The 15821-nt window shown below is 47.2% G+C and overlaps 2 protein-coding genes and 1 pseudogene across 2 annotated transcripts; 1 reads left to right on the top strand and 2 right to left on the bottom strand.

Annotated features, from left to right (window-relative positions):
* Positions 1-95: 95 nt before the first annotated feature.
* LOC146234547 (uncharacterized) lies at positions 96-3289 on the top strand (annotated as a pseudogene).
* Positions 3290-3432: 143 nt separating this feature from the next.
* On the bottom strand, positions 3433-7142 carry LOC146234546 (uncharacterized). Its single transcript, XM_084689348.1, has 4 exons — positions 5799-7142; positions 4849-5552; positions 3996-4092; positions 3433-3692 (listed from the first exon to the last, which is right to left on the bottom strand). The coding sequence occupies exons 1-4, from the start codon at positions 7105-7107 to the stop codon at positions 3562-3564; spliced, it is 2241 nt and encodes a 746-aa protein (XP_084545474.1). The 5' UTR covers positions 7108-7142; the 3' UTR covers positions 3433-3561.
* A 3995-nt stretch (positions 7143-11137) lies between these two features.
* LOC146234545 (uncharacterized) lies at positions 11138-14433 on the bottom strand. The gene is made up of 2 exons (XM_084689354.1): positions 12106-14433; positions 11138-11349 (listed from the first exon to the last, which is right to left on the bottom strand). Exon 1 carries the CDS (start codon positions 14362-14364, stop codon positions 12943-12945), a length of 1422 nt encoding a protein of 473 aa, XP_084545480.1. The 5' UTR covers positions 14365-14433; the 3' UTR covers positions 11138-11349; positions 12106-12942.
* Positions 14434-15821: the final 1388 nt, after the last annotated feature.

The following is a 15821-nucleotide window of genomic DNA, read 5'->3' as shown; positions in this document are numbered from 1 at the left end:
TAAAAATACAAAAAATACAAATATAAAAACATATTGTACAAGATGCAATTGTGCGATGCAGTGCAAAAAGCAAGGTGTTTTAAGGACATTAAGTCATGAAGTCAGCGTGAACCCTTGGCCTTGTTGAAAAGGCCAACAGTGGAACAGAAGAAACTGTTTTTTGTGGCTTGTGCTATTGGTCCTGATGGACCGCAGCCTTCTGCCGGAGGGAAGTGACTAAAACAGGGAGTGTCCAGGGTGGGAGGAGTCGGACACAATCTTCCTCGCTCGCCTCAGGGTCCTCGAGGTGTGCAGGTCCTTGATTGTAGGCAGATTGCAGCCAATCACCTTCTCAGCAGTGCGCTGCAGCCTGCTCTTGCCCTTGGCAGTGGCAGCAGCATACCAGATGGTGATGGAGGAGGTGAGGATGGACTCAATGATGGCTGTGCAGAAGTGCACCATCCTTGTCTTTGGCAGGTTGAATTTCTGTTGTGCTTTCTTGGTGTTCAGCTCCCTTACCAATCCTCCTGGGAGAGGAAAGTGCCCAGGAAGCGAAAGGGCTCCACAGTGTTGACTGGGGAGTCACACAGGGGGATGGGGGTGAGTGGGGTTGTATTGTTCCTGAAGTCAATAACCATCTCCACTCTCTTAACAGCATTGAGCTCTAGGTTGTTCTGGCTGCACAAGGTCATCAGGTTGGCCGCTTACCTATAATCAGACTCGTCTCCACCAGAGATGAGCCCAATGAGGGTGGTGTTGTCCACAAACTTCAGGAGTTTGATGGACGGATGACTGGAGGTACAGCTGTTGGTGTACAGGGAGAAGAGCAGAGGAGAAAGGACGCAGCCCTGAGGTGATCCGGTGCTGACGGACTGGGAGTCAGAGACTTGTGTTGCCAGCTTAACACATTGCTTCCTGTCAGACAGGATTTCCACCTGCAGGTGGAATCAGGCACGTTCAGCTGGGAGAGCTTGTCCTGAAGCAGGGCGGGGATGATGGTATTGAAAGCAGAGCTTAAGTAGGATGAAGTGGAGGGCTAACTGCGTCATCCACAGCCCTATTGGCTCTATAGGCAAACTGCAGGGAAGGGGGCCTAGTTATGTTTAGGTCTGACACAAGTATGTACAATGAATTGACTATGATTCCCTAGACACAAGAAAAACTATGATCAACTATGATACATCATTTGTTCATTTCAAGGAAAATTAAGGCCATGAGGAAAGCCATGTACAGTAACATATATCACCTTATTTCTTGTGTATCTTTCTTTTAAGGCTTTCAAACCATGCATGCACGTAAGCGCCAGTGTTTATAGTTGATCTTATCTCATGTTGTTTTCATATGTTAGAATGTGTTTGCGGGTCAGTAAGGCCATGAAGGGAGAGCTTTGGAGAGGTTAGAGTTCAGACTGGTCTCATAGAGCATATCGATCCTTTTCACTTTGTTTCAGATCACAGATTCTGTCTGAGACAGCTTAAACTGCCATGTTTGTCTGATTAATACTGAACTAAAATACCCAGAACTGTGGGTGGTTTTAAGTGATTTCATTGCCCTTTGTCTGAATATTTCTTAAGTGAAGCCAATACATGTATGACCTGTGCTGTAGTTTCCCCTTTATTTTGTTGTCAAGGTCAGATTAACATGAGGTAAGAGTGTGACTCAAACAAGCAAGTTCACAAACAAGTTGACAAAAGGACTTGTTGCGCTTAGCAGTATGGTTGAAGATGTTTTGGAAACTTCCACATTGGGGTTTGTAAGCTCCACAATCCACTGAACACAACCATCCAGTCAATCATCAGTGAGTGCTGTTGACAGTCTTGCGTCTTTGCGCCGCTGCGTCACTCGTAAACCAACCAATCAGCGCGCAGCTCATCTATATATTCATGAGCATACTATAAAACAAGAAAACCTAGCGTTTCATTCTAGGGTTATTTCACAGAATGCATCAGGGGGCATAGAACAGCACCTGGGCCATTTTCAGCCCAACCAATGTTACATACCCAATTCGGGGACCTTAAGGAACAGTGTGAAATACCCCAAAAACCCAGTCAAGGACCCCTTTAAGTTTTGATCCAATCCAATACCTGAAATCCGATCAGATCATTTATGAACAACTGGCCCCTGAGTTTCAGTATTCGATTAGCCACTCCCTTCTATCAATTACCGGTGACAAAACTTCCCCGTAGCCTGCCAACCTATCATAATGATGCCATACCTTTAAATATGTTTCTCTCCCTGTTTAGTTTGTCCATGCTACCAAAGAGCGTGACCCTCCACCTCCCCATCGCCACCCGGTTTCTTTAGTTCCTGCTCCTCGGCTCCTTTGGCTGGGTCTAGCTCTAAACGGCTGTTGTCAAATGTATCATCTTTGTAATATTTGTTTATCACTTTACGCATCTCAGGTCTCTCCTGATTGAAATAAATGTATGTGTGTGTATAGATGGGAACAGAGTCTCGTGTGGTAAGGCATACCTGTTACTCTATCTGGCATGACCACCAGACCCTAGAATGTTCAGCCCCTCTGCTGCGATTGGTGGAGGACTACCAAAAGTCCCTCCCACACAGCCCTGGATCAATCATTGTCCACTGCAGGAAAGTTCCGGTTTAGGTTGTGTGTGTGTGTGCATGTTAATCAGTTGTGGTCTCCTGCCCCTCCAGTGCCAGGCATTGGTAGAACTAGTTGCTTCATCACCAGCTGTATCAGTTGTCAACAACTTAGACATTATGTGGACATACTAAGATTTGTAGGCTGTCTACATCTGGACAGGTAAGCACCCTGCACCCCTTCCAAACCCCACCACCCCCACCCCTACCCATCGCTCTCCCTTTGTTAGCAAATGCTTCTCCGTCAATCTCTCTCCGTTTTCTCACATTTCACTTCCTATTTGACACCCCTCCTCTCCCTAGGGGTGGTATGGTCCAGACTACTGAGCAGTAGCAGTTCCTGTATGCCACCCTGGCCCAGTTCAGCACAGAGCTGGAGATGCAGACCACCAGATCGTAGGAAGACCAAGGGAACCCAGAGAGACAGGGGAACATGGAGAGCACAGAGAAGAGAGAGCGGAGGCAACGTAGACAGAGATTACCTGGTCATCAGGTCCAGTTCTGACAGCACAGCTTCAGAAACAGTATGACATCATCACTCTACGCCAACATCTGGAGCACTACTCAGTGTGCGACACAGTGATCAGCTATCCTAATTCCCAGTTCTCATAAGGTTATCTGTTATCAATGTTATTTTCTGAAGCATACATGAGGATATTGAGACATATGTATATGTATCTTCATGGATATGTTGATTAAATTGTAATATGTGACTTTATTTAAAACGTTTCTTCACCTTCAGTTTTATACAGTAGTAAAGTGTCTGTGTACTTTTATTGTGACACACAATAACTAGCCTCTGCGTAATAATTAGCCGAAACACAAACAGCTTAGCAATTACAAGGGAAATATTTATTAAACTAAAATTATGAATAGCTCTGTTATGCATTTCAGAGTGGGAAATGGCTACGGTGGTTGTTGAAGTGACAGATCCTCTCTGTCTCCGAAGTCAGGTCAGGAAGCAAGCGGCTGCCTCTACTAGTGAGTCTCGCAGCTACAACAGAACGCCTTGGAAAGAGCTGCAGAGATCCTGCGGAAGAATCCTTTAATGGACTTCTTCTTCTTCTTCTTCTGTTTCTCTACGCTGGAGGACTCAGCAGGATCTGGGCCTGGACAGGGAACACCATCACACAACAGGAGATGATGTCACACAACCAGCACTGTCCATTTACTTGAAAAGAGTATGAGTGTGTGTCTCTCTCTCTCTCTCTCTCTCTCTCTCTCTCTCTCTCTCTCTCTCTCTCTCTCTCTCTGTGTATGTGTGTGTGTGTGTGTGCGTTCGTGTGTGTGTTTGTGTGTGTGTGTGTGCGTGTGTGTGTGTGTGAAATGGTGGGAGAGCCAACTGAAGTGGGAAAGCCTAAATGAACAAAAATGATCTGACAGTATATCATGACAATATATCATGATCTCACTTCCACAGTTGAGGGGAGTAACTGAGTTGGTCTTCTTCTGTCCTTTGGCAGCAGAACTCTGTGTGACCTTGGTGACAGCATTGGTCTTCTTTCTCATCTGGGATGGAAGTGAGACCAAAGACAAACATAATTCCTTAAAATGATTAAGTGTTTTACATTTTGTTGACAGGAAATAAATGAGCAAAGTCTAGTTCAGGCATGGCACTCTGGCAGCGCGCGTCATCCGCTCATTACCTACACCTGTGTTAGCCTGCTCAAGCCCATTGAGCTACGTCCGATTAAGCGGCATTCAAAGGCTGCGCAGATACACACACACACTCACCCCTGGTTGCTGTATGATCTGTGCTGCTGCCAACCTCCACCCTCCCCTTCTCCCCCTTGTTGTCTGTATGTTCTATCCATCAGGGGGATTATATCTCTATTTGCTCCCTGCCTCATATTCTATGTATGTATGTTGCTCGTTAATGCTGCTCGCTAAGGTAGGGACTGGGTCTCCTAGATACATACACTGCCAAAGTCAAACCTATTTCCATGTCTATGGTTATCAATAAATGCTGAAATCTGATATGTCAGTGTCTTGACTGAACGACATTAACTGTAACTATCTATCTAATGTCGTGGTATGGGTGTAGCTATGTGGTAGAGCATTTGGCTGTAGATCAAGATGTCAGAGGTTCAAATCCTCCGTGTGTGCGGCTTTGAATAAAGAAATCTGCTAAATAACTACATCTACTGTTTACTACTCATACATAATGTATTCTACAAATGCATACTTTGAATCCTTTCTTGTCCTAGATTGCGTTCTGGTCAGGTCTACCCAGTGCCAGTGTGTGTGGAGTTGTTTTCAGCTTACCAAGGTGAACCATCTTTGGAGGCCGGAGGGTTTGGTCTTTCTTAGATGGTCCAGATTGTCCCCATCTGGGCAGGGGTCCAGAGCCATGGAGCTCCTGGAGATGGAGGAGCTGTTGGAGGTTTGGGAGTGCAAAGAGGAGGATAAATCTGAGGTGGAGGAAGAGGAGGAGTGACAAAACCAGGAGATGGAGGAGGATAAATCAGAGGTGGAGGAAGAGGAGGAGTGGCAGAACCGGGAGGTGGAGGCGGATGAGGAGCTATCGTCAGAAAGCTCTGATCCGTCATCTATCCTCCCATTTCTTCTGAAGCAGGAGCTTCCATTGGCCTTTTCCAAGCCAGCAGAGTCCTGAGCATTCTCCTTCTCCTCACAACCTGTTTGAAAACGGACGGTAACATCCCACACAGCAGGAGGCAACCAGGAAAGCTCCTGGACCTGCTTAGAGAAACCAGAAGCTCCATCATCCTTCCCATCTTCCTCGATATTCATTTCCCTGGCAACGTTGATGGCCTTGGTCAGGCAATCTGACATTTCTTCGTTGTTGGGGAAAATGATATCAGCATTCTCCGACTGGCAAACTTCCTGGTTGGTGAAACCTAAACTCAACCCTGGGTTGGGACTTCCTGTTGTCCCTTCCTCGTCAGTGGCTTCAGAAGAGGAGCTCCTAAGGAGATCCGCCAGCCTGGCCATGGCCTCAGCATCAAGGCCTAGCACAACAAAACACACTCACACTGTTAAGTATCCTATTATTATTATAGCTATTTCCTATACTTTCCTTTAAACAGTGATTGACTTTGATCGCTAACATTAATATTAGAGTTTTTAACTATACCTACACTGTCATTCAGCAGTACTGTAACACTTACAACTCCAGTAACACAGTGTTACTAGTTGCCTGAACACCTGAATTCCCTTCGGGGTCAATATAGTGATTGAGTAAAAAATGTCTCTACCTTTGTTGACCATGACCATGGCTTTTTCTGGGTCATTGCAGGTACAGTGAAGGACATCTCCCACCTTTATGGTTAACACCTCAGATATGGCCTCTAGTGCCCCCCTCTGGTCCTGGCTGGCAGAGGAAGATGGCCGCGGTGTGCTCTGTGAGATGTTTCTACCAACAATCCCTTGGCTGGGGCCCGGCGGAAACTTGATGGACCAGTCAAGAGACGAGTCGCTGCTGTCACCGTCATCTAAGGATGCATTGCTGTCGGAGTCAGCCCTGTCCTCCTTCCACATCCATTTAAGGTGATCGTTCATCGGGACACGTTCGTCCGGAAGAAAGATGACCAGGCCAAGGAAGTTCTCCATTAGTTGTTTGAATGCCAAGTGGAGGAAGTTGTACATCAGAGGCCTGAAGAGCTCCCAATCCAAGCACTGCTTTGCCTCCCAGTTCTGGACGTTGGGCTGGGAGTGACAGCGGCATGCCGAGGGAAAACGTCCCATCTGTGTCTTCGGGAGCAGATTATATATGTGAATAATCAGCTCATCGGAGAAGCAGTCGATCCTCGCCTGCAACACCCTCGTACCCGTGCTTTGGGACACCAGCAGGCGGTCCAGGTCGTACTCTGCCTGGTCGAAGGACGAGACAGAGGAGCCATCGTCACTTTCGCAGTCTTCGTCATCAGTGACTGATCTGGAGGCCGAGTGTGCCATCTGCACAACCGCGTCCAGCATTTTCTGAGCAGTGAGGTTAAGGTTGTGGCAACTAGCAACACTGTTTGCCTCACTCCTGGGACTAGGGCTCCTAGTGGCTGACTTAGAGGAGAAAGGAGTGGTCTCCTTCTGCAGGTTCTCTTCCTCCTGCTCCTTGCTGGCAGAGCTGCACTCCTCCTGCTGGGTGTAGAGAGGGAGGCTTTCCTGACACGAGGGTGTGCAAGCCTCCTTCTCCTCCCTTCCCTGGACCATGTTTCCCAGCAGCTCTCCCTGGCTACTGCTGCTGCTCCTCCTGCTTCTCAGAACACCCTGGGGGATGTCAGGTTGGTCTGAGCCCTGAGAAGAGGCCCGGACCTGGGACTGACGAGAGGATGAACTCTCCCTCCTGAGGTCTGGAGAAGCCACAGGGATGAAACATACCTTCTCACTCCACACCCCAGAGCGGACTGGAGACAGCAGATCTGCCAAAGAAGATCTGCTGCTCATGGAGACACAGTTGCTGTGGGAGGAAGCGGCACACAGCAGGTCTTGGTTGAGGTGATGGACCTGGTAAAGGGCCATGGCGGGCAGCACTCCCTCATTGACCACATGGAGAACCCACTCCATCATCTCCTCTAAATGCTTCTCCAGCTCAGCTATGTTCTTGTTCTGAGAGAGAGAGAGAGAGAGAGAGAGAGAGAGAGAGAGAGAGAGAGAGAGAGAGAGAGACAGAAAAACAGGGCACAGAGAGAAAAGAGAGAAAGGCAGCGTAAAAAAAGGGGGAGGACGTTAAATCGCAGTACAGATACACATAGTTATTGTCAAGCTGAGTAAAAAAATATTGTGTTAGAAAATAAACATCTTATCTACCTTTCTCAACAGGACCGTTTTGATGAGTCTCCATTGACTGTAAGAAGAAAAAGAACACATTTGTCACACTCTCTCTACAGTACAATGACAACTAACGACACATTGTAAAATTGTGTTCATCAGGGCAGTAGCCTAAAGAGGACGTTAACAGGGACACTTACGAATGGGACATAATAGCTTCAAACAGAGACTGGGGCGTGGTCTCCCGGGTCACTGGGTCATCCAGGGTGGGAGGTGAAGACGGTGGAGACTGAGCCTGAGGTCGGCGTGTAGTCAGAGGTGGAGACGGAGGTGATGCGGGTGGAGATGAAGGTGGAGGTAGAGAGAAGTTTGTTCTCTCCCCATCATCTGGTGTGGACCTGCACTTTAGGGTCTTGGGTTCCTCTTGGCTGAGTGGCACAGAGGCTGATGGTCTTATTGGTGGAAGAACACCTACATGTAGAGGAGAGTCACAGTGTGATTGGTGGATCCCTCTCTTGATAAAAAGGGATCATTCAATCATGAATGTTGTACTTTTGATACATGAATAAACCAATACTCACAGTAGCTGGTCTGGGACATGGGAGGCATCTTCACACATGCACCACCAATCACCTGCAGGCAAGACAAATGCTTAGCAAGGCATCGTAACAGAGTTGGAGACGTGGAGGTAGACTGAGTTGAGGGGAGTAGTTTGTGTCTGTAGTACCCAGTGAGGGGATGAGGGCCTTTTACTCACCATCCTGCCTGGTCCTGCCAGTTTCCGGGCCAAGTGTGAACCTCGTTCAGCAGCTGGCGTACGGCCTCCAGTGCCCACATCAATCCTCCAGGACTCTGCCTGGGGCCCCTTGTTAGCCCCTCCAGCTTTGTCCGATCCTGCAGCCTTCCTGCCAGCCTTGGTTTTGCGGCCGGCCTTAGTGCATTGAGGAGGCAACAACATTATTAATGGCAAAGGTGGATGTTACATCACCATACTGACATACTTGTATTGTATGCGTCCTCAACTTCCTCTCCCAACCTACTGGTCCATAGAGTGACACTGCTCACGATCAGAAGAAGCTCTGATAAGTCCCACAGGCATAGATTAAACTCTTAAATTGGTCATTCTGTGCCACATGGGTGAGGCATGTTTTTCCAAAGCACTAACACTTTTATCAGAATTATATAATATTGTATTGATGTTAATGTTACACTATCTGGTCAAAATCTGATGACATTCCCTGGCTGTAACCACTGGAATACTGTTCAACTACACTACACTTTTGATTCTGGATGATCTGCTGCACTTACTTTATGCAAATACTATTAGCGTCATTTTGGATCAAATGAGTGTGCTCATTGAATATATTATCAAATGTGTAGAGTTTCTACAGGCAGCTGTTCTTACCTGGAGGAGGTCCTGCTGTTCTGGGGACTTCCTGTCATGGGGCTTCAGGGGAGGAAACTTCAGTCCAGGCTCTGACCAACAGGGTGGCAGGGGCAACTGGGAGGCAGTTGTGTCACGGAGACACGCAGGCTGGACACACACACACGTTACATGGTGCACCATGTAAACACACATGCACACAAACAAGGTGCGGTAGGTGGAGTTGAGATTACAATTAGCAGTGAAACACGACAAGAGAGAGAGAGAGGTGCCTCGAACAGAACTTTTGTTATCTTTTGATGAGGAAATATAACTTGGAATTATGAAATATGACTAGGTCAGTTCAGTGTCAAACACAACTTTTAGACTCACAATAAATAAAGAAATTATTCTCAGTAATCTAGAGAACCAAATATTTTCGTGTTTGAATCGTTGTAGCTACTTCAAGATGACCAGCCTTACCTTCTGTTTACTCCTCAATTCTAGTCTTTTATGTTTTGAGATGTCATCCATGTTTTTGCACTTGGTAAGGATGACAAATTAAGAAATCACTTCTATAAAATGAAAAGTTTCTTTGCCTACGAAGCATTTTCTTTCATCACTGACATATTTGACTTCTTAAGGTGAATTATTATCATTTGCTAAAGTGCGTCACAATCTCTGTATGCGTCATAATGTCCAGACTGCGCGGTGTCTCTCCCAAAGCGATGCGACAGAAAAGTGCGATTGCAAGTTTAAATAAACTAAAGTTTTTCAACTAAATTGGTAGGGAAATTGTTGTTGTGTAACAGTGTGAGTTGTACAGCGATTCTACGTCCTTTACCCAGGGCTATCCAACTACCATACTGTAAGTCGCTCTGGATAAGAGCGTCTGCTAAATGCTAATTGACTAAATGTAAATGCTACTTTCACGTTAACCACACAGTGAGGAATCAGCTTTGCTGTTGAAATATAAAGAGTGAAGCTTTATTGACACACGCACGCTACATGCACGGGTTGCATGTCAATCTCATCAGCGGATCTCATTGGTTATCACATTATAATTGAGAGCCCATTACTGTTACTCGATTTGGCATGACCACCAGACCCTAGAATGTTCAGCCCCTCTGCTGCAGTTGGTGGAGGACAACCAAAAGTCCCTCCCACACAGCCCTGGATCAATCATTGTCCACTGCAGGAAAGTTCCAGTTTAGGTTGTATGTGTGTGTGTTTGTGTGTGTGTGCATGTGTGTATGTTAACCAGTTGTGGTCTCCTGCCCCTCTCCAGTGCCAGGCATTGGTAGAACTGGTTGCTTCATCACCAGCTGTATCAGTTGTCAACAACTTAGACACTAGGTGGACATGCTAAGATTTGTATGCTGTCTAAATCTGGACAGGTGCTCGAGCACCCTGCACCCCTTCCAAACCCCACCACCCCTACCAATTGTTCTCCCTTCGTTAGCAAATGCTTCCCGTCCCTCCGTCTCCATTTTACTGTCTCTCTTATCCCATCCTCTCTGTCCCCCCTCTTCCTCACATTTCACTTCCTATTTGACACCCCTCCTCTCCCTAGGGGTGGTACAAGTTTTTCCTTGTCTTCCTTGAGGGTTTAGGTTGGTTGAGGGGCAGTTCTATGGGCGTATGTGAAGCCCTCTGTTACATGCTTGCGTGTAAAAAGAGCTATACAAACACATTTGATTTGATCTGGGGCACTACTCGGTGTGCGGCACAGTGATCAGCTATTCTACTTCCTAAGTCCCAGTTCTCATAAGGTTATCTGTTATCAATGTTATTTTCTGAAGCATACATGAGGACATTGAGACAAATGTGTATGTATCTTCATGGATATGTTAATTCAATTGTAATATGTGACTTTATTTAAAACGTTTCTTCACCTTCAGTTTTATACAGAAGTAAAGTGTCTGTGTACTTTTATTGTGACACACAATAATTAGCCTCTGCGTGGCTGCAATCCTGATATGGAGATGTCACAAGCCTAAACACAAACAGCTTAGCAATTACAAGGGAAATATTTATTATTACTAAAATTATGAATAGCTCTGTTATGCATTTCAGAGTGGGAAATGGCTATGGTGGTTGTTGAAGTGACAGATCCTCTCTGTCTCCGAAGTCAGGTCAGGAAGCAAGCGGCTGCCTCTACTAGTGAGTCTCGCAGCTACAACAGAACGCCTTGGAAAGAGCTGCAGAGATCCTGCGGAAGAATCCTTTAATGGACTTCTTCTTCTTCTGTTTCTCTACGCTGGAGGACTCAGCAGGATCTGGGCCTGGACAGGGAACACCATCACACAACAGGAGATGATGTCACACAACCAGCACTGTCCATTTACTTGAAAAGAGTATGAGTGTTGTGTCTCTCTCTCTCTCTCTCTCTCTCTCTCTCTCTCTCTCTCTCTCTCTCTCTGTGTATGTGTGTGTGTGTGTGTGTGCGTTTGTGTGTGTGTTTGTGTGTGTGTGCGTGTGTGTGTGTGTGTGAAATGGTGGGAGAGCCAACTAAAGTGGGAAAGCCTAAATGAACAAAAATGATCTGACAGTATATCATGACAATATATCATGATCTCACTTCCACAGTTGAGGGGAGTAACTGAGTTGGTCTTCTTCTGTCCTTTGGCAGCAGAACTATGTGTGACCTTGGTGACAGCATTGGTCTTCTTTCTCATCTGGGATGGAAGTGAGACCAAAGACAAACATAATTCCTTAAAATGATTAAGTGTTTTACATTTTGTTGACAGGAAATAAATGAGCAAAGTCTAGTTCAGGCATGGCACTCTGGCAGCGCGCGTCATCCGCTCATTACCTACACCTGTGTTAGCCTGCTCAAGCCCATTGAGCTACGTCCGATTAAGCGGCATTCAAAGGCTGCGCAGATACACACACACACTCACCCCTGGTTGCTGTATGATCTGTGCTGCTGCCAACCTCCACCCTCCCCTTCTCCCCCTTGTTGTCTGTATGTTCTATCCATCAGGGGGATTATATCTCTATTTGCTCCCTGCCTCATATTCTATGTATGTATGTTGCTCGTTAATGCTGCTCGCTAAGGTAGGGACTGGGTCTCCTAGATACATACACTGCCAAAGTCAAACCTATTTCCATGTCTATGGTTATCAATAAATGCTGAAATCTGATATGTCAGTGTCTTGACTGAACGACATTAACTGTAACTATCTATCTAATGTCGTGGTATGGGTGTAGCTATGTGGTAGAGCATTTGGCTGTAGATCAAGATGTCAGAGGTTCAAATCCTCCGTGTGTGTGGCTTTGAATAAAGAAATCTGCTAAATAACTACATCTACTGTTTACTACTCATACATAATGTATTCTACAAATGCATACTTTGAATCCTTTCTTGTCCTAGATTGCGTTCAGGTCAGGTCTACCCAGTGCCAGTGTGTGTGGAGTTGTTTTCAGCTTACCAAGGTGAACCATCTTTGGAGGCCGGAGGGTTTGGTCTTTCTTAGATGGTCCAGATTGTCCCCATCTGGGCAGGGGTCCAGAGCCATGGAGCTCCTGGAGATGGAGGAGCTGTTGGAGGTTTGGGAGTGCAAAGAGGAGGATAAATCTGAGGTGGAGGAAGAGGAGGAGTGACAAAACCAGGAGGTGGAGGAGGATAAATCAGAGGTGGAGGAAGAGGAGGAGTGGCAGAACCGGGAGGTGGAGGCGGATGAGGAGCTATCGTCAGAAAGCTCAGATCCGTCATCTATCCTCCCATTTCTTCTGAAGCAGGAGCTTCCATTGGCCTTTTCCAAGCCAGCAGAGTCCTGAGCATTCTCCTTCTCCTCACAACCTGTTTGAAAACGGACGGTAACATCCCACACAGCAGGAGGCAACCAGGAAAGCTCCTGGACCTGCTTAGAGAAACCAGAAGCTCCATCATCCTTCCCATCTTCCTCGATATTCATTTCCCTGGCAACGTTGATGGCCTTGGTCAGGCAATCTGACATTTCTTCGTTGTTGGGGAAAATGATATCAGCATTCTCCGACTGGCAAACTTCCTGGTTGGTGAAACCTAAACTCAACCCTGGGTTGGGACTTCCTGTTGTCCCTTCCTCGTCAGTGGCTTCAGAAGAGGAGCTTCTAAGGAGATCCGCCAGCCTGGCCATGGCCTCAGCATCAAGGCCTAGCACAACAAAACACACTCACACTGTTAAGTATCCTATTATTATTATAGCTATTTCCTATACTTTCCTTTAAACAGTGATTGACTTTGATCGCTAACATTAATATTAGAGTTTTTAACTATACCTACACTGTCATTCAGCAGTACTGTAACACTTACAACTCCAGTAACACAGTGTTACTAGTTGCCTGAACACCTGAATTCCCTTCGGGGTCAATATAGTGATTGAGTAAAAAATGTCTCTACCTTTGTTGACCATGACCATGGCTTTTTCTGGGTCATTGCAGGTACAGTGAAGGACATCTCCCACCTTTATGGTTAACACCTCAGATATGGCCTCTAGTGCCCCCCTCTGGTCCTGGCTGGCAGAGGAAGATGGCCGCGGTGTGCTCTGTGAGATGTTTCTACCAACAATCCCTTGGCTGGGGCCCGGCGGAAACTTGATGGACCAGTCCAGAGACGAGTCGCTGCTGTCACCGTCATCTAAGGATGCATTGCTGTCAGAGTCAGCCCTGTCCTCCTTCCACATCCATTTAAGGTGATCGTTCATCGGGACACGTTCGTCCGGAAGAAAGATGACCAGGCCAAGGAAGTTCTCCATTAGTTGTTTGAATGCCAAGTGGAGGAAGTTGTACATCAGAGGCCTGAAGAGCTCCCAATCCAAGCACTGCTTTGCCTCCCAGTTCTGGACGTTGGGCTGGGAGTGACAGCGGCATGCCGAGGGAAAACGTCCCATCTGTGTCTCCGGGAGCAGATTATATATGTGAATAATCAGCTCATCGGAGAAGCAGTCGATCCTCGCCTGCAACACCCTCGTACCCGTGCTTTGGGACACCAGCAGGCGGTCCAGGTCGTACTCTGCCTGGTCGAAGGACGAGACAGAGGAGCCATCGTCACTTTCGCAGTCTTCGTCATCAGTGACTGATCTGGAGGCCGAGTGTGCCATCTGCACAACCGCGTCCAGCATTTTCTGAGCAGTGAGGTTAAGGTTGTGGCAACTAGCAACACTGTTTGCCTCACTCCTGGGACTAGGGCTCCTAGTGGCTGACTTAGAGGAGAAAGGAGTGGTCTCCTTCTGCAGGTTCTCTTCCTCCTGCTCCTTGCTGGCAGAGCTGCACTCCTCCTGCTGGGTGTAGAGAGGGAGGCTTTCCTGACACGAGGGTGTGCAAGCCTCCTTCTCCTCCCTTCCCTGGACCATGTTTCCCAGCAGCTCTCCCTGGCTACTGCTGCTGCTCCTCCTGCTTCTCAGAACACCATGGGGGATGTCAGGTTGGTCTGAGCCCTGAGAAGAGGCCCGGACCTGGGACTGACGAGAGGATGAACTCTCCCTCCTGAGGTCTGGAGAAGCCACAGGGATGAAACATACCTTCTCACTCCACACCCCAGAGCGGACTGGAGACAGCAGATCTGCCAAAGAAGATCTGCTGCTCATGGAGACACAGTTGCTGTGGGAGGAAGCGGCACACAGCAGGTCTTGGTTGAGGTGATGGACCTGGTAAAGGGCCATGGCGGGCAGCACTCCCTCATTGACCACATGGAGAACCCACTCCATCATCTCCTCTAAATGCTTCTCCAGCTCAGCTATGTTCTTGTTCTGAGAGAGAGAGAGAGAGAGAGAGAGAGAGAGAGAGAGAGAGAGAGAGAGAGAGAGAGAGAGAGAGAGAGAGAGAGACAGAAAAACAGGGCGCAGAGAGAAAAGAGAGAAAGGCAGCGTAAAAAAAGGGGGAGGACGTTAAATCGCAGTACAGATACACATAGTTATTGTCAAGCTGAGTAAAAAAATATTGTGTTAGAAAATAAACATCTTATCTACCTTTCTCAACAGGACCGTTTTGATGAGTCTCCATTGACTGTAAGAAGAAAAAGAACACATTTGTCACACTCTCTCTACAGTACAATGACAACTAACGACACATTGTAAAATTGTGTTCATCAGGGCAGTAGCCTAAAGAGGACGTTAACAGGGACACTTACGAATGGGACATAATAGCTTCAAACAGAGACTGGGGCGTGGTCTCCCGGGTCACTGGGTCATCCAGGGTGGGAGGTGAAGACGGTGGAGACTGAGCCTGAGGTCGGCGTGTAGTCAGAGGTGGAGACGGAGGTGATGCGGGTGGAGATGAAGGTGGAGGTAGAGAGAAGTTTGTTCTCTCCCCATCATCTGGTGTGGACCTGCACTTTAGGGTCTTGGGTTCCTCTTGGCTGAGTGGCACAGAGGCTGATGGTCTTATTGGTGGAAGAACACCTACATGTACAGGAGAGTCACAGTGTGATTGGTGGATCCCTCTCTTGATAAAAAGGGATCATTCAATCATGAATGTTGTACTTTTGATACATGAATAAACCAATACTCACAGTAGCTGGTCTGGGACATGGGAGGCATCTTCACACATGCACCACCAATCACCTGCAGGCAAGACAAATGCTTAGCAAGGCATCGTAACAGAGTTGGAGACGTGGAGGTAGACTGAGTTGAGGGGAGTAGTTGGTGTCTGTAGTACCCAGTGAGGGGATGAGGGCCTTTTACTCACCATCCTGCCTGGTCCTGCCAGTTTCCGGGCCAAGTGTGAACCTCGTTCAGCAGCTGGCGTACGGCCTCCAGTGCCCACATCAATCCTCCAGGACTCTGCCTGGGGCCCCTTGTTAGCCCCTCCAGCTTTGTCCAATCCTGCAGCCTTCCTGCCAGCCTTGGTTTTGCGGCCGGCCTTAGTGCATTGAGGAGGCAACAACATTATTAATGGCAAAGGTGGATGTTACATCACCATACTGACATACTTGTATTGTATGCGTCCTCAACTTCCTCTCCCAACCTACTGGTCCATAGAGTGACACTGCTCACGATCAGAAGAAGCTCTGATAAGTCCCACAGGCATAGATTAAACTCTTAAATTGGTCATTCTGTGCCACATGGGTGAGGCATGTTTTTCCAAAGCACTAACACTTTTATCAGAATTATATAATATTGTATTGATGTTAATGTTACACTATCTGGTCAAAATCTGATGACATTCC

This window comes from Hypomesus nipponensis, chromosome 23 (assembly GCF_054491055.1).
Source record: "Hypomesus nipponensis isolate SF chromosome 23, ASM5449105v1, whole genome shotgun sequence".
In the NCBI taxonomy this organism is placed as follows: Eukaryota; Metazoa; Chordata; class Actinopteri; order Osmeriformes; family Osmeridae; genus Hypomesus; species Hypomesus nipponensis.
The sequence above is the reverse complement of the archived record's forward strand: the minus strand, read 5'-3'. Positions and strand labels throughout refer to the sequence as shown.

Excerpts from the sequence above, each read along its gene's own strand:
- LOC146234546 (XM_084689348.1), bottom strand. The coding sequence starts at position 7,107 with ATGATGGAGTGGGTTCTCCATGTGGTCAATGAGGGAGTGCTGCCCGCC. Across the intron at positions 5,553-5,798 it reads CATGGTCATGGTCAACAAAG|GCCTTGATGCTGAGGCCATG; the intron begins GTAGAGACATTT and ends TTGTTGTGCTAG. Across the intron at positions 3,693-3,995 it reads TACTCCCCTCAACTGTGGAA|GCCCAGATCCTGCTGAGTCC; the intron begins GTGAGATCATGA and ends TTCCCTGTCCAG.
- LOC146234545 (XM_084689354.1), bottom strand. The coding sequence starts at position 14,364 with ATGATGGAGTGGGTTCTCCATGTGGTCAATGAGGGAGTGCTGCCCGCC.